The 26,725-nt window shown below is 43.5% G+C and overlaps 1 protein-coding gene across 1 annotated transcript; it reads right to left on the bottom strand.

The window, feature by feature from the left end:
* Window positions 1-1,089: 1,089 nt before the first annotated feature.
* Znf333 (zinc finger protein 333) lies at window positions 1,090-25,249 on the bottom strand. The gene is made up of 10 exons (XM_013512131.1): window positions 25,204-25,249; window positions 23,487-23,576; window positions 23,005-23,397; window positions 14,978-15,060; window positions 9,986-10,073; window positions 6,321-6,409; window positions 5,411-5,537; window positions 4,926-5,006; window positions 4,313-4,389; window positions 1,090-3,688 (listed from the first exon to the last, which is right to left on the bottom strand). Exons 1-10 carry the CDS (start codon window positions 25,247-25,249, stop codon window positions 2,591-2,593), a joined length of 2,172 nt encoding a protein of 723 aa, XP_013367585.1. The 3' UTR covers window positions 1,090-2,590.
* Between the last annotated feature and the right edge of the window lie 1,476 nt (window positions 25,250-26,725).

Genomic DNA, 26,725 nt, shown 5'->3' on the forward strand with positions numbered 1-26,725 from the left:
CAATTTTTTATTTCCCCCAAATCACTGGAGATTTGGGTGATAATTCTGTAAACTTTTGGTTCCTTTCCTCTCTGAACTCACCTAGTTTTCATCTCTTCTCTAATCTCTTCACAGAGTTCACTACTTGGTATTTGCTTTCCTCTCCATTTGTGCCCCCTTGATCTGCCTTAGGAGAGATGAAAAACCTTAAGGGTCTTGTTGCCTTGCTCTTCCATCATTCTGTCCCTGTGGTAGGGTAACACTTCAGTCCTGAAGCAAAGCTCTCCTGCTGGGTGGTCTCTTCTTAGATCAGGACAATCTGTTGTCACCTCTGTTGCCCTGTATTTTGGAAACACCAGGAATGCGGACAGCATCAGCTGGGGTGGGGCATGCACTCAGGGGGCAGAGCATGCAGTTCTAGGGCCCTCTTGGCTTAGCACACAGGTCCCAGGCATGGAATTTTTTTATTGTTCTATACTTAGGCCATGGAATATTGCCCAACTAAAAACAAGTAATGATAATGCAACTCAAACTTCACCAAATTTATATTAAATAGGAAAAAGACATAGGAGGTTTATGTATGGCTCCATTTCCGTGAACAGGAAAACCATATCTATCATGATGGAAGTCAGAAGAGTGGTAACCCTTGAGGATGAGGAGACAAGACTCTGCACTGATGGAAGTGTTTTATGTTTTGAGGGTGGCAATACATGGTGTAGACATAAAATTAATCAAGCTGTATAGTAACACTTAGGAACTTTTGTGTCATAACTCAATTAGAAGAATTTTAAGACACTAAAAAAGCCCCATTAAGACAGGGTTCAAAGCAGGATCAGAAAGAGCCAGACCTCAGACACCAACACCTCCCACATGGGTAATCTTCATTAACTCACCTTAATTTGGGCCTCAGATTCCTCATATGTGGATTGGAGCTGACAATACCTACCTCAAGGTATCACTGTGAGAACTAAAAGATGCAAAGCTTTGAGGAGTAGCTGGTATCTGTCAACAGTGAGCACTAAGTCTTAGCTGTCACTATGATGAATGGTTAAATATCCATCACTAAGGATAAATTTATAAGAATAAAAATAACAATTTGCTGGAAATGTATAAAATGTCAAAAAAGCTTATTTAATTCCACTGCTTCAAAATATGTCCACAAACTTAAAAACTGACAGAATTACACAGATTATTCAACAATCCACAATCTTGGTAAACAATAGAGATTATAAATGTGTAAATGGTTTTCTCAACACAAATAGCATGCTCAATGTAATGGCCGTGGGCAGAATACAATGATTTCAACCACTGATTAAGTGTTTATATAAATTGTCATGTACTAAGTGCACCAGTTAGGGATTGCATTAAGCTGAAATAAACCCACTCCCTTTCTCTCCAATCCTTTTAAGTCTTGAACCAGTAAACAGTGCTTTTTTTCCCCATGTAATAAGACTCCAGAATAAATAACCCAGTGCTGGTGAACTCTCACAAAAACACTAACTCTATATATTTTTAACTTTGTTTTCTAAGATTAGGGAAGCAAGAAGGTTGAGACTTCTGGCCACTCTCTCTTTAGCCTGTGGCTTTTACCCCGATGGTCATAGGATGGCTCCTCTAGTTTTGGACATCATGCCTGCTTGAAGCAAGAAGTGGAGATATCTAGCCAAATTAAATCACACCCATGCAATGTCTTTTTCCAGAATCATTCCTAGTATCTTCTAATACTTATACCATCCAGGACTGGACAACACAGCCTCCTAACAGGGAGATAGAGGATTTTTAATAGTGCACATTATCAAGGTGAACAACAACAACAACAACGAAAAGGTTCTTTTGTAAGGAAGGGGCAATTTTGGTTGGCAACTAGCAGATCTGTCAACAAATACTTAAAATTCAGTAACATAAAAACTATATACTCTGCTCACTATGTAATTAAATTAGAAACCAAACATCAAAAAGGCAATTAAGAAATCACTATATAACATGCAGGAACTTTCACATTCTAAGCCTAGAATATGGTGTTGGTTACCCACAAATATGTATCTATTAAATGCATCCAACTACAGTTATGATTTATGCATTTTGCTATAATTATATCTCTATGAAAATATAACTGTGTACTGGTATTTAATTCCAAAAAGGTCATGGGTGGAAGAACAATAAATAATGGAAATAAAGACAATATGAGAATTAAACCAGAATAAAAATATATAGTCATCCCTCAGTATCTACAGGGATGTGTTTCAGCACCCCCTGATACCAAAATCCAAAGATGCTCTAGTCCCTTACATGAACTGGTGCAATGCTTATATATAATCTATGCATATCTTCCCATCTCTGGATGACTAGTACCTAATATAGTGTACATGCTGTGTAAATAGTTGTTATGCTGTATTGTTTAGGGAATTATGACAAGAATAAATGTATATACAATATTCAGTACAGATGCAACTCTGTCTTGCTATTTTCAATGTGCAACTGGTTGAATCCACAGATGCAGAACCTGCAGATCCCTGGGACAGACTGTACATGGAAACATGAGACACCAGTAAAAAAGTATCATAAGAGACAAGGGTAGCCCAAAATGTTTATATTTTTACAAAACAGGGTATCAACTGCCAAGGAACCCACTGTAGGTCTGAGACATTGACAAGGGCAGGCCACCTTGCCTGGTGCTGTCTTGCCCATTGTGAATCCTCTTGTGCACAGTGAGTGATGAGCTGTGCCTGAAGGCTTTCTCACACTGATTACATGGGTAGGGTCTCCCTACCATGTGGGTTCTCATATGCACTATGAGGTGTGAAGACTGCCCAAAGGCCCGCCCACATTCTTGGCAGGTATATGGCTTCTTCCCCGTGTGAGTTCTTGCATGTTTCCTGAGGGATGAGGGCTCACTGAAGGCCCGCCCACATTCCTGGCAGGTGTAGGGCTTCTCCCCAGTGTGAGTTCGCATGTGACTCTTCAGGGTGGAGAGGCGACTCAAGACCTGCCCACAGGTCCCACACTCATACAGCTTCTCCCCAGTGTGGATCCTCTTGTGCACATTTAGGTGTGTACTAGTGCGGAAGGGTTTCCCACACTGGTTGCACTTGTAGGGCTTCTCCCTTGTATGGGTGCGCAGGTGTGTCTTAAGCGATGAGTGCTCCCTGAATGCTTTCCCACAGTGGCTGCATTCGAAGGGCTTCTCTCCAGTGTGTGTTCGCATGTGGCTCCTGAGAGATGATGGCTGATTGAATGCTTTCCCACAGTCCTTACACACACAGGGCTTCTCTCCCGTATGATTCCTCTGATGCAAAACCAGGTTGAAATTCCTGGTGAAGGTTTTCCCACACTGGCCACATTCAAAGGGCTTCTCTCCAGTGTGGGTCCTCAGGTGCCGCCGCAGGTTGGAGGAATACTTAAAGGCTTGTCGGCACTCCTGGCACTCAAAGAACTTCTCTGCAGTGTGAGTCTTCTCATGCCTCGTAAGGTCAGAGCTATAGCGAAAGGACTTTTCACACTGGCTGCACACATAAGTTTTATCCACGCTGTGGATTTTTTCAGGTGTCATTACAGGGGCATCCTGGAAGAAGGATTTTCTGTTCTCCTGACTTTCATAGGGGGCCTCTCCAGCAAGAACTCGCTGGTACTGACAAAGTGGTTCTACACTGCTAAATGGTTTCTCTGAGTTGGTATATTTGTAGAGTTTTTCTCTATGCTGAGATGGCTCCTGTTGATTAAGGAGGATGGAAAGACCAAAGGCTTTATTCAGAGAGATTCTTCCCATGTCAACTAAATACAGGGAAAACATTTCTTTATTTGAATCTTTTACCATTTCAGTGAGTCTATACTATATTGTTTCTACCCCAAATTCTCTTTACTAGAACAGGGTGGATTCTCTGCCAAAATGACTGCTCTTATCATTACTTTCATGGGGCTTCGTAGATGGAGACAATTTCTGCATTGTTTAAAGCCAAACTAAACTTTAAATGCTTGATGCCAAGGCTAACCTGTGAAAATGAGTACTTTGGGGAATTCTGTGAAGACATATCTCCTTTTGTTTTCAGTGCTGGGGGTGGAACCCAATGCCTTGTGCATACTAGGCAAGTGCTCTGCCACTGAACTACACTGTAGCCCCAAGACACAAGACATGTAGCACTTGATCTACATTTAGAGTTTTCTATCAATTCATAACATTCACAGACTGTCTCTTAAGAATGCACTTTCTCCTGAGTAAGCACCATTTGCAAGAAATACCTCTTGGCTCCTGTGTAGTTCTTCTAACCTACAGCACCTTCAGACACTTCCTACCATAGTGGAATGAGAGTAATCTTGTGAGTATTGTGAATCTTACCTTTTTCCTGCCAATGGACAGAACATCTGCAAAAATATCTTGGCTTGGAATTGACTCTTGGAGTTGAAGCTGTGGCTCTAAAATGAATTAGGGGATAAAAGGATTAAAGGCACAGAGAATTATATGATCAAGGTGATCAAAAAATGTAAGCAAGGCACGTGTGAATATTTTTGAAGTACTGATCACAAATATAGGAAGAAACTGCAAAGACAAGAGTAAAACAGAATTGTAAGGCTTTAGACTGAGAGAGGCACTCTATAATAATAAAAATAAGAAAGGAAAATCATGGTAAACAACTTGCTGAGAAAGGATTCTATGAAGATTGGGACTGATGTGGAAGGGAAATATTAGCAAGAATGCACAGTGGGAGGAGCTACATAAAGCATACATATGGAAATACTTAAAAGGAAGACAGAGGAGGTAAGTACTTCTATGGAGTCACAGGAAACTATTACAGATAAGAAAGAGGAAAGAAGATGCAATTTACTAAAGGAGCTCAACCAAACAGCCTTCTTGTTCAAGGGCCCTGAATATATCGCTATCAACAGTTTTTAAATCTGTGTCTCCTCTTTTCAACCACAGCTAGTGCTTGCCTGGTCCTCCTAGTGCTCACCTGAGAAGATTCCTCTCTTGATGGTCCACAGCTCTTCTCTTTGCTCCAAATACGATACTGTGCTGGTTTTGCATAGTGGACCTGCTCACAGAGAAAAGAGAGACAAATGGGCTGCTAATACCCAGCCATGACCACTATTCTCAAGTCTTCAGGGGCTCCGGAAATGGGAACAGCTGCCTAAATTTTGATGGACACAGCAAAGGTCTTTCACTTAAGAACTTCACTGGGACACAGAGGATACCAAGCTATCTGGTCCCCAGAACCCAGGGTCTGGCTCAGAGTCACTCTTGAGAAGCCCAGAATCCTGGAGAATCCTGGAGAAACAGAGCTGTGGACACACCTTCGTATCCATGGGGAGGCCACTGGACTGTACATGTCATGGGGCTGGACTCATCTCCACCTCTTGATTTTTGCACACCCACACAGTTCCTGGAATCCGCAGCAGTCTCCTGAGTGTGTGAAGGAAGCAATGAGGTGAGCCTTACCTACGGAGGCCAGGTTCCTGTAGTTTTCCAGCATCACATCTCTGTACAGACTTCTCTGAGCAGAGTCCAAAAACACCCATTCTTCTGGACTAAACACCACAGCCACATCCGCAAAGGTGACTGGTTCCTAAAATACACACCCATCCTGGTTTAGCCAGTGACCACATCCCCCACCACAATGCAACAGTATGCTGGGGTTGGAAGGCCTGGGGAAGGAACACCCCACAAAGAGGGTTTTCAGAGGGGGATTTGCAGTCTCTTAAATCTGGCCTTGAACTGAAGCATCCCAATTTTATCTCTCAGGGGGTAGGCATAGCTCAGAGGCAGAGCACATGCTTAGCATAAACTAGGCCAGGGCTGGCAAACATGGCACGCATGCCACAGCTGGCTGTTTGTTATCATTGAAAGCTCTAAAAGGTTCACCATCACTGCACTAGGTCCTGCGTTCACGCATAAATAAGAATTAGGAATTTTCTCCTACTCACCACTCCCCAAATAAGAGGCTCTAACTCATGCTAAAAAACCTTTACTTCATGAAAGGATTTACCTACCTACAACTAGCCAACAAGCCCTTGCAGATATATCCTGCCTAGCTGTAGAGACCAGCAGACCTGAGCATGGTGCAGAGAAATATCTGGTAAATTAACTCTGCCTAATGAGACAAGGAAGCCCAGGAAGCAATGACAGCTTACATCCTTGCTCTGTCTTCCTTCTTGGCTCTCAGCAGCTTAAAGAGGGCCTGAATGAGAGGGTAGGATCCCTATTTGGGCTGCATGAGGTCCAGCTCTTGATAGGCTGGAGATCAGCCCTGTGTTTAGGATCAGGAAAGTCCAGGCAGGTCATATGAAGGGGCAAGTCCAACCTCTGGCACAGCAGTGCTCTTTAGGGGCTAAAAGGATCGCTTACTTACCCAGGAACAGGTAGTTGGCAACCCATGAGCCCTGGCTTCTTCCTCTATGTCATCCGCTTGGAGCCAGGTGGAGTCCTGAGCTGGCAGAGCTGAGGGAGATGAGATAAGACATGAGGATCAGTGCCTGGCCAAGTGAGCACACCCTGGCTTTGTGTGACCATGTATAACACACATCTACACACCCACAGGTGCACACACATGCACACAGAAACACAGATGCACATGCTTTTGCACACACATGTATGGACATACAGATCAGCATGCACATAAACTTGTAGACATATGCAGACACGCACATGGTCACACACGTGCGTGCACGCAACCCTTCCATTCTAAATGTAGGAGCCACGATCTCAATCACTAGCAGATGCTGAAGGTCCTGTGGCCCCACTCTCCCCCGCTTGACTCGGCTGCGGAACACCTCTTAGCTCCTCAGCCCCTTCACCAGCCCCCTATCTTAAGGGCTAACATAGCCCCACAACATGCCGCAAGTAAGGGACAGATAAACCACCACCCTGCAAAGTTTGCCGAGAAGCAGTGGTCCTTCCCACCTGCCATCAATACCAGCCCTCCTTCCACACTAGGCAGCCTTCCTCTGTCTGGCCCAAGATGGACAAGCAGGCAACTCTCTGGTCATCCTTGATCTCCCTGTACCCTTGCCTCTCTCTCCTGGTGGCAGTTTTCCCCCTAAGGCTGAGCCACATCAAGTGCCTGATACCATGTGTGAGTTTCCTAGGGATGATGTAATGAAGAACCACAGAAATGTTTTCTCTCACAGTTCTAGAGGCCTGGAGTCCAAGACCAAGGTGTCAACAGGGCCACGCTCCCACTGAGATTCTGGGTAGAATCCTTTCTTGCCTCATCTTAGCTTTCATCAGTGGCTGCAGACCCCTGGTGCTCCTTGGCTTAAGCTGCATCACTGCACCCTGCCACCATCACCACCTGAACTTCTGTGCCTTCACATGCCATCTACCCCCCTTAGAAGACCACCAGTCAGACCACCTTAGGGCTCACTCCCATGACCTCATCTGAACTTGCTTACATCTGACCTAGGAAATGTCTATCCTATGTCTGTCCTATCACTGTGTTTTAGAAGAAGATAACTATGTTCAGATTTTATGGGCTTATAAATGGTAAGGAACCACAACAAGCCATACTTTGAGCCCTACCTATACCTGATTTTTATGATTTACATAATAAGATCAGTGACTTTTTGAGTTGATATTTAAATGTGATTTTAGGACACAATGAAATAGGTTGAAACTTTGGGGATAATAAAAACATATGAATGTATTTTGCAAGTTGGAAGGACATAAATTTTGGAGGGGTCGTAGGGGCCAACTTCTGTGGACTGAATTGTGCCGAATAAGAAATCGTAATCCTCAGTACTTCAGAACATGACCTCATTGGGAGGTAGGGTTGCTGCAGATGTAACCAGTTATGAAGTCATCATGGGGCACGCTGCACCCTTAATGCACTATGACCAGTGCCCTCTAAGAAAAAGAGAAGAGCCACAGAGACAGACACAGAGGGGAGGCGGCCGTGTGACCATGCAGGTAGAGAGGAGAGATGCGTCCAGTGAATCCCAAGTGCTGCCAGCCAGCACCTGAAGTCAGAGTTAAGGATCCACTTAACTGCCCCTCCTGGAGGTCCCCTCTGCAGAAGGAAATGCCTGTCCTTTCTCTTCCCTAAAACGGCCCTCTCCTTTCTTACCAATTCGTAACCAGATGTGGCTTGGTGGGTGTTTATTTTCCATCACCCTCAGTGGGCTGCATGCTTTGTAAGAACCAGCCCTGTGCTTCTCCTTTCACCACCCTGTCCGTCACCCTGTGCTTGGCATATGTATGCTTTGTGTCATCTGGAAATGAATGAATACACGAACCACCAGTGGACCTCAACTCAAGCACCTATCCATGTCTTAAATCATTCCCTACTGTATAGAAAACAACAGGCTTGCATGGCAGGCTGGAATCTCCGTATGTCTGGGAGATTTGGAGAGGCCCCCACACCCCTGCCCCCACTGTAAAAGAGGTTAAACTTTGCTTATACTGCTCTTACAAACAGTGGGGTATACACTGAACTGCTTTGCTTCTGCGAGTCTGGAATTCACACGTGTGCTGCACAGGAGGTGCCCACGTGACCAGGCCCCAGTGGAAACTGTGGGTGCTAAGTATCTTGAATGAGTCTGCTGCTGCACAACTGGGCACAAAAATTATCACAGTTGGTGTTAGAGACATTAAGGGTGTCCCATGTGAAATTAAACATCCCCCAAAAGCTCATGTGTTGAAGGCTTGGTCCCCATCTGATCGTACTACGGGAGGTGGTAAGAACTTCAGAGGTGAGGCCCAGTGGGAGGAAGTTAGGTCACAGGGGCGTGCCCTTCCAGGGGCCTGAAGTCCCCTGGGCACCTCCTCTCTGTTCACCTGTTAGCCACCATGAAGTAAGCAGCTTTCCTCTGCCACAGCTTCCACCATGACGTACTGTCTCACCACGGCCCAGAGCAACAGGCCAAGTGGCTATGGACCAGAGCCACGAACCAAAATAAACATTTCCTTAAATCTAAGAATTACACACTGTCAGAAACATAATAGAGATTCTAAACACAAGACTGGATGATACTGTTAAGAAACAAAGTTTATTTTTCTCACTAGAAGACAAGATAGAGGAAAAATATCTTGCCATTAATGGTAAAATATAATTTGTCTGTTAGAATCAATTTTCTTTACCTACTTCTCAGATGTGGACTTTAATGTCATTTTTTAAAGGCTCAGGCCATTAAAACAGCCCATTTCTAATCAATTTGATTGCAATTTTCAAAACCAACATAACTGTAATTAAAAAGTTAACAGTGTTCAAACTACTCTTGATGATGAAGGAATTAGACCACTGCCGTCTTAGCCAGGTCATGACCAGTTTCAGCCTCAATATGTATGGGCCCTTGTTAAGAGGGGTGAGGGAGTCAGAACTGCCACCCCCACCAGAAGCCCAAGATTTAGCAGCCCTTGTGAAAACAATGAGCCCTAGCAGGTAAACACACGGAGGTTGTCTACCCAGTGGTCAAAGGTCACAAAGCAACCCTGACTTAGACACCCACTATCTCTGTAAAGCTTGTAAGCGGCAGTACCGCTGTAGTCTAGTGCCAAATGGTCCCTCTCAGGTTTTAACCCCATTGAGCCTGTCCTCTACAGTGGACCTCGTCTTCCTTCCTTTCTTCTGAATAAATTATTTACAAAAAATAAAATACTATTTTTCAATATTAAAAAAATATTTAATGTCTAGAGAGGTCTGGTGTGCCTCTTTCGTTTTGTTTCATTTTGCTGTCTCCTAATTGATTTATTTTTTTTTTAACGTACAAAATGTGTTTATGTGCATGGTGCCTTGTAAAATGGCTAAATGGAGCTAAGGAACACATGCATGACCTCACATGCTTATAGTCTTGCTCTTAATCAAAAGATCAGTGACCAAAAATCAACAAGGAATTCCAGCCCCAGTGCTTAAAAAGCGCCTTTCCCCTGGAGTGGACAAATACTGAGAGACAGCTTTCTGGGCTCCGTCTTATAGGGCCTGCAGTAGAGGAAATGAAGAAGGGATGGATACAAATTCCCAGACAAAAGACAAGACAGCAGGGCCCTTTGGCCACATGTCTCATGCAAGCACCCACTCACCAGGAGCCCTGACCACCCATGTATTGGCGAGACCCAGCACAGGCATCGGCATCACCACCCTCTGGATCTGCACAACCGCCGTCAGTCCCTAGACAGAGGGGCAGGAGCCACAGTCACATACCTTGCGCCCAGGGATACAGTTATACCTACCTGAAGTCGCATGTTGGGCCCCACTTTGGGAAACACAGTGTATTATCTTTACCTGAGATTTAGGCTTAATACTTAAATACTAGGCTAATCACTGTGATAGAATTTCAACTCTTGCAGTGGGGGAAATGCTAGAACAAATCAGGGAGTCAACAGCCAGCAGGGTGAGGGCAGTGTGTAGAGGTGGACCTGAGCAGATGAGGGAGAACTAGCAAGTTACTCGGAGAAGGAAGACTTTTCAAGGGGGCTGTGGTGGGGGTGTGACTTGTCTCCCAAAGATTCTTGTGCAGGAATTTTGCTTTAATGCGGCCATGTGGAAGGCGGGGGAACCTTCAAGAGGTGGGGATTAGTGCCAGGTAGTTTTGGTACTGAGGATGCTGTCTTTGGAAGGGATTAATGTAGTTCTCACAGGTCCCCAGTTAGCTCCCACGAGAGTGGGCTGTGCTACAAGATCTAGTGGAACACCTGAATCTATCTCTGCCGCCTCATCATGCAATCTCTCCCTCTCCCTCTCAGTCCTACCATGGTGCCATTACCACAAAGCACTCATCAGAGACCAAGCAGATGGAGCCATCTGACCTTGCACTTTCAGCTTCTACAACTGTGAACTAAAACATGAACTTGTTTCCTGTGAATTAAACCCAGGGCCTTCATGCTGAGCTATACCTAAAGCCCTTTTGTTTTGTTTTTTATATTGAGACAGGGATTCACTGCTACTACATTGCCCAGAGTGGGCTCGAACTTGCAATCCTCTTGCCGTAGCCGCCAAGTGTGCTGGGATTATAGGTGTGCACCTCCATGCCCAGCCATCTCTTTTCTTTATAAAGTACCCAGCCACAGGTATTTTGCAACAGAAAATGGACTAATACCCTGGAGAAAGATATGAACTCTCCTTCACTGGCAGTTGCTCCCTGAAGAAAGATGGCTGACCACCTAACTGTCTCTAAGGAATCTCTCTGGCCTCCATGCCCAAGGTGGGGCCCAGGAGCTGTGAGGCGCAGGCCCTGAGCAGAAAACAGACAGTGGCTCTGGGCAGGCTGGCAGTGGTAGAGATGGGAGGAGCGGCAGAGGTGGGTTACACTGTGGAAGTGAACCTGACAGACACGGCAGCAGGAACAGCATGTGCAGAAGTCCCTGGGGGAAGATGACAGGGTGGGAGCAGATAGGCAGAGGCCCCTTCTGCTCAGGGCACAGCTTAGGATTTGACGAAGTGTCCTTCCCTGTGCTGTCCCTGCCTCGCCAGCCAAGAGGGCTGCACCAGCCTGGACACTCCTCACCCAGCCTCAGCTCAAGGGACCCACATATTCCTTCATGGGTTGAGAAGGGCGGAAGGAGAAAGGGAAGAGGAAAAGTCAACGAAGGAAGCCAGGGCCCAGGTGCTTGTGCTCCCTGAGAACCTTGTCTGTCCCTGACCCCCGATGCTTCCTCCCAGAAGCCAGGTGGCCTCAGCTGTCAGATGACTGTGATGAGGCTCCACGGTATGCAGCATGGCTCAGAAGAGCTGGCTGAAGGTTCAGCCCAGTAGCAGATGTGTGACCCTCAGGCTATAGAAATTGGTAACGAAGTTATGGTCTCTGGAATTAATGTAGGACTCTACTCCCAGCTCCAAAGCTAGATTTACAGGCAGTGTGCCTTCAAGGCCACACTGCTCAGCTTCTCCATGTGTGTCCCCTGTGCCTGCACAGCATGCCCGGGGCCTGCCTGCTTTTCCCGGACCTCGGTATCATTTGGTGCATGTAACTCCAGCACCCCACCCCGGGCTGCATGGGGAGATCTGCGGAAGGCACTGAACCTGTGCTGTGAGGAGAGCACTCACAGGACCTGCAGAGGATTCCCAGGCTCTCGTGCCTCACCCTCCTTCCTCTCTGCACGTGATGCATCTGGTGATCCACAGATACAGGGGGATAGAGCCAGATGTCCAGCATCTGTTTATTCGGGTCTTTGCTCAACAAGCACTAGCTGAAGACTCTGTGATGACACACAGCACACGCTGTGACAGGGTTCGCTACATTGGCCTGTTCAGGTAAGGTCCCTTCAGTCCAGCAGCTCTAATAAAACAATGCTGGCCTCAAGGTATAAAAATCCACGTGTCTTCTTCCCAGCGGCTATTGGAGGAGATTCTTAACCAAGATCAGAGGGTAAACTTAGGATGAGGAGGAACCAGGGGCAGGAGACGTCTGCTACTCTAGTGTCTGCTGGAGCCAGGCAGGAGCCAGGCAGGAGCCAGGGATTCAGCTGCTCTGGAGCCCACAGTGGGATGTGCATGGCTGAGGCTTCATACTCTGGAAGGTTTTGTTCCTATCAAGGCAACACAGCATGGTTCTACAAACAGCCCAGGCTGCTCCAGCCCATGGAGAGGCTGTGCATCTCTGACTTTCTGATACAGACACAGGTCCATGACACATGAGAGGCACAGACTAAGGGAGCCCAGAGGAGCCCACCAGCTCTGGGAAAGCAGGCCCCACTCAGGGAAGAGGCCAGGCTCTGTGTCTCACTCCACCCAATCAATCCCTCACCCTGACTTATGCAATCCTCAAGAATGAGAACCAAAGCTGGGCACAGTGGTGCATGCCCATTATCTCAGCACTTGGGAGGCTGAAGCAGAAGGATCTCTGGAAGTCTGAGGCCAGTCAAGGCTATAAAACTAGACTGAACTACACAGAAAGATCCTGTCTAAAAAAAAAAGAAGAGGAATGGGAACCTAAACCCTGGAAGGGCCTGTTGCTTAAGAGAGAAGCTCAGGGCCAATGGCAGGATGGACAGAACTCAGTGTGCATTTCTTCATGCAGAGTAACGTGCAGGAGGTCCCAAGGGCTTTTCCATACTAAAAGGGCTTCTTACAGGAAGGGTCCTGAAGGATCCCCAGCAACTTTCCCACTCTTTACAAAGCAGCTGCTTTCTTGCTGGGTCTCTCAATCAGCTCCAGGGTGTCAGCCTCCAGATGTCCTTCCTGCCCTAGATAAAGTCATCAGTGCCTTTTCTCTAGGCCCAGATTGCTCTTGACAAGGGGTGAATGACAGCAAAAAGCTTACCATTCCAGGGTCGGTGTCCAGGGGTCCTCCCTGACAGGAGCACATTCCTAGCATTTTAAGGTGTACCTTGGTCAGACACCTTGAGTTCTCACACTTGAGTACATCACTTCCTCTACCATAGGACTTTTTTCTATTCATAATTTCCTATCTAGTAGAATTGTCCTTATCATTGTTGAGAAGTAAATCACATTTGACCTGCTCAGTGTCTGACTCATACTGATGGAAATGTATCATTGAGGGAACCTTCTAGAAAGAATCCTGAGTGACAGCTCAGATACTGCTGCCCATTGAGAAGCCCCTGCCTCTAATAGCTCCCTGGAATTGAACAGAAGACACAAAAACAAATTCACCAACATACAGCCATCTGATTTTTTTAAAAAGGGCCCAATATATATGCTAGAGAAAACACAGCCTCCTTAACAAGTGCTTGGCAAACTGGATATCCAAGTGCAGAAGATTGAAATTAGATCTCTATCTTTCACCTGGTCCTAAAATCAAATCAAAATGGTTCAAAGACCTACACATAAACTTTGAAACTGCTGAAAGGAAACAGGAGAAACACTTGAAGCCAAAGCCTTCCTGAACAGGACCCCAGTAGCACAGGAAATAATAGTGAAAATCAACAAATGGGACTACATTAAATTAAAAACCTGCACAGCAAAGGGAACAATCAACACTGAAGAAACAACCTAAAGAATGAGAAAGAAAATCTTTGCCACTTACCCTTCTGATAGAAAATATCTAAATTACATTTTTAAAATCTCAAAAAACTTAACTCTAAGAAAAATAATCAGTAAAGGGGCAAATGAACTGAATAGACATCTCAAAAAAGGAGCACAAATGGCCAATAAGTAAATAAAAACCTGTTCAACATTTTCAGTCACTATGGAAATCCAAATCAAAACTACACTGAGATTCCATCTCACGCATTCAGGATGGCTATCATCAAGAGTACAGCCAGAAGTGGTAACTAATGCCTATAATTCCAGCTGTCTGGGAGATAGAAGTAGGAGGATTATAATTTCTGTTTTGGGCAACTTAAATGCCAGCAAGGAAGCAGCAGTAAAGGAACCCTCCTATACTATCGGTGTAATATAAACTAATACAACCATTATGGAAATCAGTATAAAGATCTTCAGAAAACTAAAAATACCAATACCATATGATCCATCAATGTCACTCTTTGGGATATTCCTAGGAGAATTAAAGATAGCATACTACAGGGATACATGCATACTCATTTTACTGTTCCACAAGTCCCAAGATTAAGGTCAACATAAAAAAAAATCTTACAAATATCTATCTCTCTCTCTCTCTCTATATATATATATATATATATATATAAAACATACATATACATAGATAAAAACGTGATATACATACACAATGCAATATTACTCAGCCATAAAGAAGAACAAAATTATGTCATTTGCAGGAAAGTGAATGAAAGTGGAAAGCACCATTTAAGCAAAATAAGCCAGAAAGAAAATCAGGCAAATAAGACTCAGAAAATTAAATATCACATGCTTTTTCTTATATGAACAATCTAAAATTAAGTATATAAAATAAGGGAGAATGACAAGAAACTAGAAGATAGGCTGGGCAAAGGCTGAAGAGAGGAAAGGGAGAAAGGAGCTGAAAATAATCAAAATATGTCATATGCATGTGCCAAAATATCAAAACCAACTTCACTCTTCTGTATTACTAATGTACACTAACAGAAACCAGCACAAGGTTCTCGTGCTGTATTTATTGTACACAGATGCCTCAACTTCTCTGAAGTAGGGGCTGAAGATAATTCCAGAGGGCTCACCATGTGCATGTTGCTGGATGATGGGTTTTCCAAACTCTCCAGCAGAGAAGCCAGCTCTTTGGCTTTGAGTTGAGATTCCCAATCTAAAATGAATTAGAGAAATTACCTTTCAGAAAGAATAGTACAACTGAAATGATACATAAAGCTACTCCTGTACATGCACCCATGAGGGATAGGCTCCAGGTCCCCCCATCAGATACCAAAAGCCACAAATGTCCAAATTCTTTATATAAAGAGTACAATATTTGTACAGAACCTCTGTACATCCTCCTGTGGACTTTAAGTCATTTCTACATGATTTATAATAACAGTGTACATGCTATGCAAACAGCTGTTATATGTTATTGTTTAGGGAATGAAGTCCAAGAAAATGAAAAAGATTCTTACATGTTCAGTACAGCACTGTTTTTCCAAATATTTTCAACTCGTGGTTAAGTCTGTAGAAGCCGTGGATATGGAGAACTAACTGCATTTTACACATATGTGTGTGTACACTGTGTATGTATATAGTCAAATGTATGTGCATGTGTGTGTTTGTGTGTATATACACATAAGTAATTATTTATAGGATTTTTTTTTATATTGACTTTAATCTTGGGAAGATACCAAAAGGGAAGAAGACATCCATGAATAGCACTTTGGGAGGAATTTAGCAAAGAACAAGGTGGAAATGCAAAGAGATTTCCTAGCTAAAGATTTCATGAGGATTAATATCAAATTTCCAGAAAAAGGGATGTTATCAGAAAAACAAGAAGCAACTAGTCAAAGAACACACATAAATGTTAAGTTTAAAGGAGAATTGGACAGAAAGTACAGGTGAGAACATGGATGTTGATCCACCATGGTAGGAAATGTAAAATGGTGCCCCTGATTTGCAAAGCAGTCTGACAGCTCCCTGAAAAGTTAAAAACTAGACAGGCTATGTGTCCCAGCAGTCCCACACCTCAGTGTATAACAAACACAATTAAAAATCTGTTCACACAAAACCTGGGCCACAAACGCTCACAGCGGGATTATTTGTAACAGCTGTGCCATGGGTTGATGTGAGTTGAGTGTGTTCCCCAAGGTTCACGTGTCGGAAGTCTGGGTCCCTGTGTGGCAACACTGACGTAGGAGAACCTTAAGAGAGAGGGTCTCATGGAAGTTCATCAGGGCACAGGGGCTCCACACTCATGAGTGGAGTAGTGCTGGTCTCATGGGAATGAGCTCCCTCAAGAGCAGGCTGTACCAAAGCAAGGCCACCCTCCATGCCACCCACTTCTGCACACAGCATTTTTATTTCTGCTTCATCATGTTGTGAGGCTGCCAAGGAGGTTCTTGCCAGGACACCAGGGCCACACTGTTGGACTTCCCAGGCACTAGGACTATGAGGCAAACAAACATTTTTCTTTATACATTACCCAGAGTCAGGTATTTTGCAATAGTAACATAAGATTTACTAAGACAAGGCAAAAAGTGGAAGCAGTGTAATGTCCACCACCTGACAAGTGAATAAACAAAACATGGCATTCCATACAATGGAATCTTGTTCTGTCTTAAAAAAGGTATGAAGCCCTGATTCATGCTGTATCACAGATGAATCTTGAAAATAATACAGTAAGTGAAAGAAGACACATACCAAAAAGCCACTTATTATATAGTATATTCCATTTACGTGAAGGGTCCAGAATAGGCAAATCCAGAGACAGAAAAGGCTGTCACTCCTTGATACTCCTTGGTTGTGGGACGGAGTAGCTGCTAATGGAGACAAGATTTCTTTTTGGGTGATTTAAACGTTCTGAAATTAGGGAGAGGTAATGGTTGCATAGCTTTGTGAACATACTAAAAGCTACTGGATAATACACTTTAAAAGCAGGACTGTTACAGTATGTGAATTATATATCTATCTTTTAAGAAGTAAATTTTACTGAGACCAAAGTATGAGAGGATAGGAAGGGAAGGGAAGGAAAGAAAGGGGAAGAGAAGAAAGAAGGAGAAAGAGAGAGAAGTGAAGACAAAAAGGAAGCTAGAGGAACTTGAGAAACCTCACCCCAAACAGTCTCAGGCTTCCCTTACAATAAAGGGCTTTTTCAAATGCTCCTAGAGTCAGAGTTCCCAGGACATGCCCCTAACAAGCTGGGTCCTGACATGTGCAACCTGCCTAGTCCTCACCTGCACCTGTGGCCAGGACAGTCCTTCATTCTGCTGTCCTTGACTCTGCATCTGGCCCCAACCATGAGTCCACATAGAGTTTGCATAGCAGGGTCCCTGTTCACGGAGAAAGAACCTGTGCTGAGGGCCAGAGTGCTTGCCGAGGCAAGTTAACCCAGGCCCAGTTTTAATATGGCCTTCGGAGGTGAAGAGGAGCAAGAGGGTAGCAAGGGGATTCTGCCCCACTGTTAACAAACTCAGTAGAGTTCTTTCACAAGAATCCTGCTATGGCTGGAACATAGTTTGAGTGTGTAACCCAAAGGTGGGTGCTGGCAATCTGGTCTTCAGTGTTATAGACCAAATGCAGTGTTGGGAGGCAGTGGAACCTTTAAGACACAGGGGCCAGTGTAAGGCGGCAAACTCATGGGGTAGGGGGAGCTGCTATCCTTGGAAGGAATTAACATGGATCTCAGAAGATTTTGGTTAGTTCCCACAAGAGCATGTTCTTCTTATAAAGAGAACAAGCCTGGGCCCCACATAGCTCTGCTTTCTGTTCTCACCATGTGATCTCATCTGCATGCAATCCCACCATGGCGATGCCACCCACTATAAGGCCCTAACTAGAAGCAGAACAGATCAGGCTGCCTGATCTTGGATTTTTCAAGCCTCCAAACTGGAAGTTAAATGCACCTCTCTTCTTTATAATGTACCCAGCCTTGGGTATTCTGTTATAGTAGCAGAAAATGAACTACCCCTGACCCAAAACAAAAATACCTCCTCTCTGCCAAAGGGGCTGAGGCTCTCTAATCCCTGAGGGCAACCTCAATGAGACCCATACCGGTCCTCACTGCAGAAAGACTGAAGTCAATGCAATGGATGGGGCTTTGTGACTCTATGAAAGCAATGGACACAGCCAAAACCACATGTGTTTTGATTAAAGTCATATTTGGCACATGTACTGTGCAATGCCAGTGTCACCCATGCAGGCCAGGGTCCTGTGTTTGCTCAGGATCACAGATCTGCACAGGCTCCTCTGAACAACATCCAGCAATGCCCACTTCTGGAGGAGCCCCACAGCCACATCCTCCAAGGTGACAGAGTCCTAAAAAAGGAGCACATGCTCTCATTCAGCAAAGACCATCCCAACACTGTGAAGGACAGCTGGTTATCACTGGGGACATAAGACCCTGTGCAAAGACATGCAAGAGGACAGCAGATCCAACCTACTATCTGCTCTTTAAACAGACTTATTTTTTGAACCAGGTGGAGGAGCACACAACACTACTGAGGAGGCAGGAGGATCACAAGTCCAACCCAGGCAACTTAGCAAGACTGTGTCTCAAATAAAAATAAAAAAGGGCTGAAGATGTAGCTCAGTGGTATACTTGCTTCAAGCCCTCGGGTCCAACCCCACTGCCAAAAAATAATTTAAAATATTTTTGGCATACAGCCGCATCCATTTGTCAACATATCATCTATTGCTATTTCTGTGCTACAATAGACACAGCAGTGATCATACACCCTACCAATCCAGAAATACTTACTTTTCACATTTGCATACATCCTAAAGTATAAATTTTGGCTCTTTTTGTAACTCCACTGACAGTGCAGCCTAGGACAATTTTCCTTAATTCCTCATTTATAGCATCACCAATCTTAGCTTGACCTTTTAAATTTTGTGAAATCCCTAAGATCCTTCCCAAAACTTATATATACTATGCTATGGTTTGGTTCTGGATGTCCTCGCAAAGCCTCATGTAGTCATGAAGCAGGCTTCCAGAGTTTATGATTCATTCATGAGTGTGAGTGCTACACCCACCCTGGGGCAGATGGTTTGCATATCTAAGGGAGAGAAAGGGGCTGCTTGCCTCCACTCTTCCCCTTTGCTCTTGCTGCTTTTGCTGTCTTCCACCACCATGAAGGTTTACCCTCTGCCATGTGCCACTCTGCCTTGGAGCCAGCTGAGTATGGACTGAAACCTCCACAGACTGTGAGCTAAATAAACCTTTCCTTCCTTAATTTTGGGTGTCAGGTATTTTGTCTCAGCAAAGAGAGATAAGTAACCAAGACACACTACTTTCCCCTAATCTGCAGAAGGTGCATTCCAAGACCCCCAAGTAGATGCCTGATACCAGTCAGTATCAAACCTCACTCTCTAAACATCTCCTTGTGCTATACTCACCCTTCTTCCTGTTGACCATGGGTGACTGAAACCACAGAAAGAAAAACCAGACACAACATGTCCACTGTAAGCATCTATTGATCTTTTATACCTATTAAAATAAAGGACTCCCACTGCATCTGAGAAACTTTATGGTCTTTAAATTTCCAAATTCTCTCAAGCTGTGTTCTCCATCCCACCTCTCCATGATAATGGGAATATTCTGCCTGTGCTTTCCCAAAAGGGAGCCATCAGCAGGTGTGACTGCTGAGACAGAGAAACATGGCTAAGATGACTGATAAACTGAGCCTTTAATTTCATAGAATGCTAATTTAAATTTATATTTATACAGCCACTGGTATTTTTAGTAGGACTCATGGGGATGGCAGGGATGGCTCTGGAGGAGTCCTGCTATGCAGGCACAGTCTTGAGGTCTGCAGTGGGACCTTCCTCTAAGAGCAGTTCCCTCTACAAGTCATAACAGACAGATGTCCTCACGTCCCCACAGGCAGCAATGAGGATGCTCCACACTCCTCTCCCCTCTCTCCCTCAGTCAGGGGAACGAGTGAGAGATAACAGAGCCCCAAGTACACAGTTATCTGCCTCAGACCCCAGTACTCAGGTCCTCCCCAACGTCCTTACCATGTCATAAGTGTCAGGATTCAAGGTCTCAGAAGATGCTCTCCCTGCAATACAAGAGATTGAGGTAGGAGAAGGGGTGAGGGTGAAGCAACACCAGGCCAGGCTATTCCTTTTTGTGAGCCTCCAGCAGGACGGCCAAGCTAACAACATTTACACAAAATTTATTTCAATAAGCAACCTAGTGAGCTCTAAGCCACCTTTCAGACAATAGACCATGAAGATTTCTATTGGTTCCTCTCACCTCATAAAAAGATCATTTTTCCTTTTGTATTCCCCAACTACTTCTAACATCCTCTACTTTTCTTCTAGTGCCCTTTTTTTTTTTAAAGTTATGATTTATCTTTTTTTTTTTTTTTTTGGTGACCTCATCTTGCGCTCTCCGATTACAATATAAATCTGGTAAGTACAGACCTGTGCCTACTTTTTTCAGAACTTCATATCCAGCCACCAGCACACCGCCTGATGAATACCAAGTACTTTATATACTCTGGGTTGACAAACTTTTTCTCCAAAAGACCAGATAACAAATGTCTTACCATTTATAGGCTATATGATCTCTGTCACCTCTACTTAACTATATGATGGTAGTGCCCAAACAGCCACAAACTACACATAAACAATGGATTCCAATAAAACTATGTAAGGCAATAATGGACCAAATCTGGCTCACAGGCCATCAACTGCTGACCCCTGCTCACATGCTAAACAAAATGCTTCAGTCATCAAAGTCTCTCAATTCTACCACCATCTACACACATCTCAAATATTCTAGCTTTTCTGATTTCACAATAATTAATCTGTCTACCATCTTGCAAGTCCTGAATTTACTGAATCTCCCATATGGGCTCTGCATTCATTTTTGTCCATCCTAAATTCTATGTTCATGCCCTAAGAGGCCCCATGGGCCATGCCCTGAATGCAAAGGTGACCACTGGAGATCGGTCTGCCCTCTGAAGTGGAGGCCCCAGAGCTCAGACCCATGCTACCAGTTAGTCCATCAGGAATGAGAGGGCCCGGGGCATACTCTGCCTTCTCCCTCTGGCCAGACCCTCATCTCCATGGAGGAGCCCAGGGTAATCATGACTATGGAGAAACAAGAAAACAGCCTATTGCTAGACACAGGTGAAAGTCTCTTGGTCCTTCTTTTCAATCCTGGCCTTCCTTCCAGCCATCACACCTCCGTGACAGGAGTCACTGGTGAGGAGGTAATATGCTATTTTTCACAACCCTTAGGCTGTAACTACTTGTTAGATCCTTCTTACGTATCTCTGTCTTCCTGAGAAACCACTTTGAAGATACCACCATGTATTACAGCAGCCATTGATATTTTCCTACTAATCTATCCATAACTCTGTAATGTTTGTATTGTTCCTATCCTATTTCTTAAATGGATGCATGTCTATTATTATATGTTTCCTACAACAACCACTGAGAAAAGTTAATGATTATTCAACTGGTCACTCATGTATAGCTCTATTTATTTTCTTTAGAAGCCACTTTGAAGATACCATAGTACAACAACTATTGATAATCTCCTATCTCTTTTGTCTGTAACTCACTATTTTTTGTCTGTTTTCCTGAGAAACTATCTTGTAGATAACAATATGTAAAACAATAACCATTGATAATTTCCTACCACTTTGCCTGTAATTTGGTAAGACCCCCCATTATTATGTTATCCTTCTTTTACTCTTTAAAATAAATAAATAAATAAATAAATTCTATGTTCAATCTAGAAGTAGTGTTTTGTTTAAATTCCAAAAATAATCACATCACTCCTGTCCTTAAAACTCTGATACAGGGGTTTCCCAATGACTTTGCAATACAGTGCAAAGCTTATGATGACCTTCAGTACCCTGCTCTCCTATCCAACCTAGCTCATCCACTTGCTTTGTTTTCTCTAAGTTAGGTTTTCCTGTCTTTTCTCAGCTACTGGAATGCACCAGGCTTTGCACTGCCTGAGGGACCCTGTGTGTGAAATGTTCTCTCAAATCTCCTCTAAAACTATTGTACAGCCAAACCCCTTGGTTAGCTACCTACAACTCATCCTTCAGGTTCAAACATTTGTCTCTTTTCAGGAATTTTCCTTGACCTCTTCAAATTATCCTGCTCCACAGTCTCATATCACCCTTGTCAGTATTAATTTAGAGTCCCTCTTCCCTGCTAGAACAAACAACCACAGGGGCAAGCACTCTATGTATTTCAGCTACACTGTTTCCCCCTATCCAAGGCCCAGTTCATTGAAGGCACCCCAATGAAAATGTGCCCCAAAATCAATAGTCCTCAAGAATAATTCAGTACACCAAATCTAAGAATGCATATGCCTACACACACACACACACAATTACAAAAACCAAATATAAGAATGACTTAAAATATCTGCTCATCGTATAGCATAAATCACAACAGATTTCAGGTGTCTTTAGGAAATAATGCTACTATTTCTAAAAAGGCAAGAATGTACTCCTTTTAAACACAAACATCTCATCCTTAGAACTAGAACCTGATCTTTAATTTTCCTCCAGTTAACTTTGGCTCATACCTCAGTAGAAGTGAGCTTCAACCCTTTATTAAAAAGACATTCCATTTATGACCAACCCAATTTCCATTTCTGGCATTATATCACCCTTTTCCTAGAGTCCCATATGTTTTGCAGATTTGTGGTTCACGAGTTTGGAGTAAGGATGGAGCCACATTGAAAAGAACTAAGTAGTATCATTTTTCCTTGATAATAACATTTGTGGCCTGGGCAAGGTCGTTTCTTAAAATAGCCTCACACTATAATTAAAAAAAAAAAAAAATCCCGAAGCAAAAGTTGATGCACATAGCCAAAGTAAAAGCTACAAACTTAAAAAGTTCACTTAAATAAAAAGGAATGGGAAAGAGAACAGAAGCAAAGCAAACAGTTCTTAAGCTTAAGAATCGCAAATTGTCACCAAAAAAAAAAAAAATCTATATGGACATAGATATACCGGATCGTCCAGTTCATCCCTTCAGTTTTTAAAATAAATTTGACAAACCGCGCAAATCAATTTGCACATGTAGACCCTGCCCTAACTTTCAAGCTGCAAAGCGAGGAAATATTATTAAATACCGTATGAAACCTGACAGGCAGGGCAGTGCCTCTGCCGCGCACTTTTCCTACACATCAGGGAGCACCAGTGAGGACTGAGGCTCGGTGTCACCGCATTCCATAGCTGTAGCGCCCGGACTGGAATTTGGGGCTTCCCTTCCGACAGGACGGCAACGCGGTCCCCTGGACTCGGGAGCGAGCGACCCAGCAAGGGGCGCCCAACAGCGAAGCCGACCTGCGCGGGCCGCTCCCGGGGACCAGGATGACCTCGGGGAAGCAGCACCTCCGCCCAGGTCAGAGTCGTCCTCTGCCAGGCACTCCCCGCCTTCTGGAAGCGAATCACCCCCACCACCCGGGCAGAGGAGCCCCACACTGCCACGGCCGCCCGCCGCACCGCGCACTTCCGCTTCCGGTCTCGGGGTCCCCCCGGGAGCGGAAGTGGTCAGGACCTGGGCTCGCGGGTCTAGAGTGGCCATTACGCAAAGGTGGAAGGATTGACTCACTTTCTCGTCCAGTGTTGGAGGAGAAATTGTAGTTTCCCTTCACGTGGGGTCGAAGCCAGGGCGGGGCCTCGAACTGCAGGGACTGTGGAGCTGCAACGGGCCTACGTTCTATGAGCTGAATTTAGGTCTGGTGGGCGGGGGATACATAGGAGTTCGTGCCCTGGAGGGTGGAGACGAGGCTGCGCTGGGCGGGCGGCGTTGTTCTGGGGGCGGGGCTTGCTGGCAAGCGAGGAGTGCTGGATAGTTAACTTCTCCTGACCCACGTTTCTGAGTTTTGTTCCATTGGCTTAATTCAAGTCTCTACAAAGGGAATTACCCTTTGTACGTACGTATACCTATACCTAAGGTGCACATACCTGTACCTCAGGTGGTTGTTTTTTAGTCTAATTTAAATTAAAAATAGGAGTATATGTTTTATCCTGCAGCTTCTTTTACCAAAAATAAGTTATACAAATCTATTCAAAATAATACATTTGCCAGGCATGGTGGCTCACGCCTGTAATCCCAGCACGCTGGAAGCTGAGGCAGGAGGATCGTTGTCAGTTTGAGACCAGCCTCGGGTACAAAGTGAGCTCAAGGCCAATCTGAACGGCATACTGAGATCCTGTCTCAAAAAAGACAAAAAATAAAAATAAAAGATAATACATAGGTCTCTCTTTTTCTTTTGTTGTTTCGTTTTGTTTTGTTTTTAAGGTAGGGTCTTTCTATGTAGCCCAGGCTGGCCTCGAACTGGCAGCAGTCAACCTGCCTCTGTCTCCCCAGTGCTGGATTATAAGTATGCACCACCAAAAATAACAAAATGTATTTGTTATGTCAGTATATCGGAATGGACAATTCTTATTCCATCCCTAAGTTTTTCCCCTTAGAAATAATTGTTGTTCCCAAGTCACTAATAATCCATTATACATCAAGCACATGGAGGACACTGAGTAATACACTGGATAAAGATTAAGGGTATATTGCGTTATTGTCCCAGCAATAGACAAAACAAAGAAACAGCAAAACTCAAAAACAGACTCAGGCATAAATGGACATCTAGTATGTGTTAGTATGTTTCAGTGGGACAAGTAACCTGTTGGAAAAACTGGCTGAAGGATTGTTAGATTCCGACTTCACATTGTTCACAGAAAAAAATCCCAGATAGATTATAAATCCAAACATTAACAAAAAGCTTTAGAATATTAGAAGAAAATATTCCTAAAATTTTTCTTTGTATATTGCAGAGATAGGATATGAACTGAATAGTATAATGGTTAAGAGTCCTGGGTTTTGGTTCTTACTAGTCAACCAATGAACGACCTAGCCTCTCCATGCCTCAGCTTCCTAAAATGATGACTGAGTGCAATAATAATAGTGAAATGAAGACAGTAATGGACTTATACTAAGGACTGAATAACATAATGCATGCCTGTAAAGCATTCATTGTGTCTGACAGGTAATAAATGCTAAATAAACATAGGATATTGTCGTTTTTTGAGGAGGTAACCAAATGTCAGTAATTTGTTTTTTTATAATCCCCTCTCCCCTAGTTAAAATTGTCCTTGAAATTTGGGGTTCTGTCACTGTTTGATTTGGTCTGGTTTGGTTTTGAAGTGTTTTGCAGAGTTAGGGATGACACCGAGGACCTTTCTCATGCTAGGCAAGTGCTTTATCACTAAGCTACATCCTTAGCCTTGGCCTTTAATTTTATTTAATCAGTATCTAAATATTGCCATACCAGCTTCTTGTTCTTTATCTGATATCGCTCTTATTTTTAATCTCATCGTTTGTTTTAAGTTATGTCTTATACCCAGTCCAGCTGGATTTTGGTTTTTAGCAAAGCCTAAAGGTAACTTTCTCCTAACAGAGGAATTTAATTAACTTTTTTTTAATGTGATGACCGATATGTGTAATGTACTTTTGCCACTTTATTTTACATTTATGTTTTGTATTCGTTGTGTTTATTCAGTCTATGCTGAGTAAGCCAGTTCTCTCTACTCTTGTTGTCAATTTGCTTACCCTTTTCTCCAGTATGTTCATTGGGATACATATAAGGTCTTGTCAAAATTAACCTAAAACTGTTATTTAGCATTGTTTCCTGAGTATTGGTTACACTCTTTAGGAAGTGTGATAAAACATGCAATGACTGTCTAAATTTTTAAAAATTGCTGCAGTAAAAGGCACATTGCTATTCATCCCCTTTAAAATACTCAGCCTCACTTCAAACACCCTTAACGCATCATTCTTGCCACTTTCTAAAGCAGTCTGGAAGTCCTCTTTCATGTCTTTAGTTGTGCTGTTGTGGTCTCCTCAGTGTTCTGAGTAAATTGAAAACGTTTACCTTTCATGGTCATTTCACTTTGGGAGAAAACTGTGAGTCAAATGCTGGCAGATGCAGTGAATAAGGTAGATAAAGACACACTAAAATGTTTTGATTCGATAGAAATCAATATAAACATTTTGAATTGATTCAGGACCATAAGGCAACCATGCAAAGATGTCATGAAAGATGACTTCCAGAATAGCTTTAAAAAGTGGCAAGAAGGATGGGATAAGTGTGTTCAAACAGAAAGGGCATTAATAGCAAAGTTTCTTTTACTGTAATAACTTTTTTTTTAAAAGAATAAAAGAAGGATAACATAATAATAGGGGGCACTTAGCAAATTACAGTCAAAATGGTAGGAAATTATCAATGGTTATCGTTTTACATATTATTGTCTACAAAATAGTTTCTCAGGAAAACAAATAGACAAATAATAGTGAGTTACAGACAAAAGAGGTAGGAGATTATCAAGAGTTGTTGTACTATACTTTGATATCTTCAAAGTGGCTTCTAAAGAAAATAAATAGAGCTATACATGAGTGACCTATTGAAAAATCATTAACTATTCTCAATGGTTGTTGTAGGAAACACATAATAATAAACATACATCCATTTATGAAATAGGATAGGAACATTACAAACTTTACACAGTTATGGATAGATTAGTAGGAAAATATCAATGGCTGCTGTAATACGTGGTGGTATCTTCAGAGTGGTTTCTCAGGAAGACAGAGATATGCAAGAGGGACCTATTAAGTAGTTACAGCCTAAGGGTTGTCAAAAATAGCATATTACCTCCTCACCAGTGACTCCTTTCACTGAGGTATGATGGCTGGAAGGAAGGCCAGGATTGAAAAGAAGGACCGAGAGACTTGCACCTGTGTCTAGCAACAGGCTGTTTTCTTGTTCTTCCATAGTCATGATTACCCAGGGCTCC

The sequence above is a fragment of the Chinchilla lanigera genome, unplaced genomic scaffold (assembly GCF_000276665.1).
Source record: "Chinchilla lanigera isolate Chin_1 unplaced genomic scaffold, ChiLan1.0 scaffold00014, whole genome shotgun sequence".
NCBI lineage: Eukaryota > Metazoa > Chordata > Mammalia > Rodentia > Chinchillidae > Chinchilla > Chinchilla lanigera.

What these genes read in the sequence shown, in the direction of transcription:
- Znf333 (XM_013512131.1), bottom strand. Translation starts at nt 25,249, where the DNA reads ATGAGATTAAAAATAAGAGCGATATCAGATAAAGAACAAGAAGCTG. An exon ending in CTCCAACACTGGACGAGAAA is followed by an intron (nt 23,398 to 23,486) that starts GTGAGTCAATCC and finishes GGGGACCCCGAG; the next exon opens with ACCGGAAGCGGAAGTGCGCG. An exon ending in CAAGAGAGGAATCTTCTCAG is followed by an intron (nt 4,390 to 4,925) that starts GTGAGCACTAGG and finishes AATTCATTTTAG; the next exon opens with AGCCACAGCTTCAACTCCAA.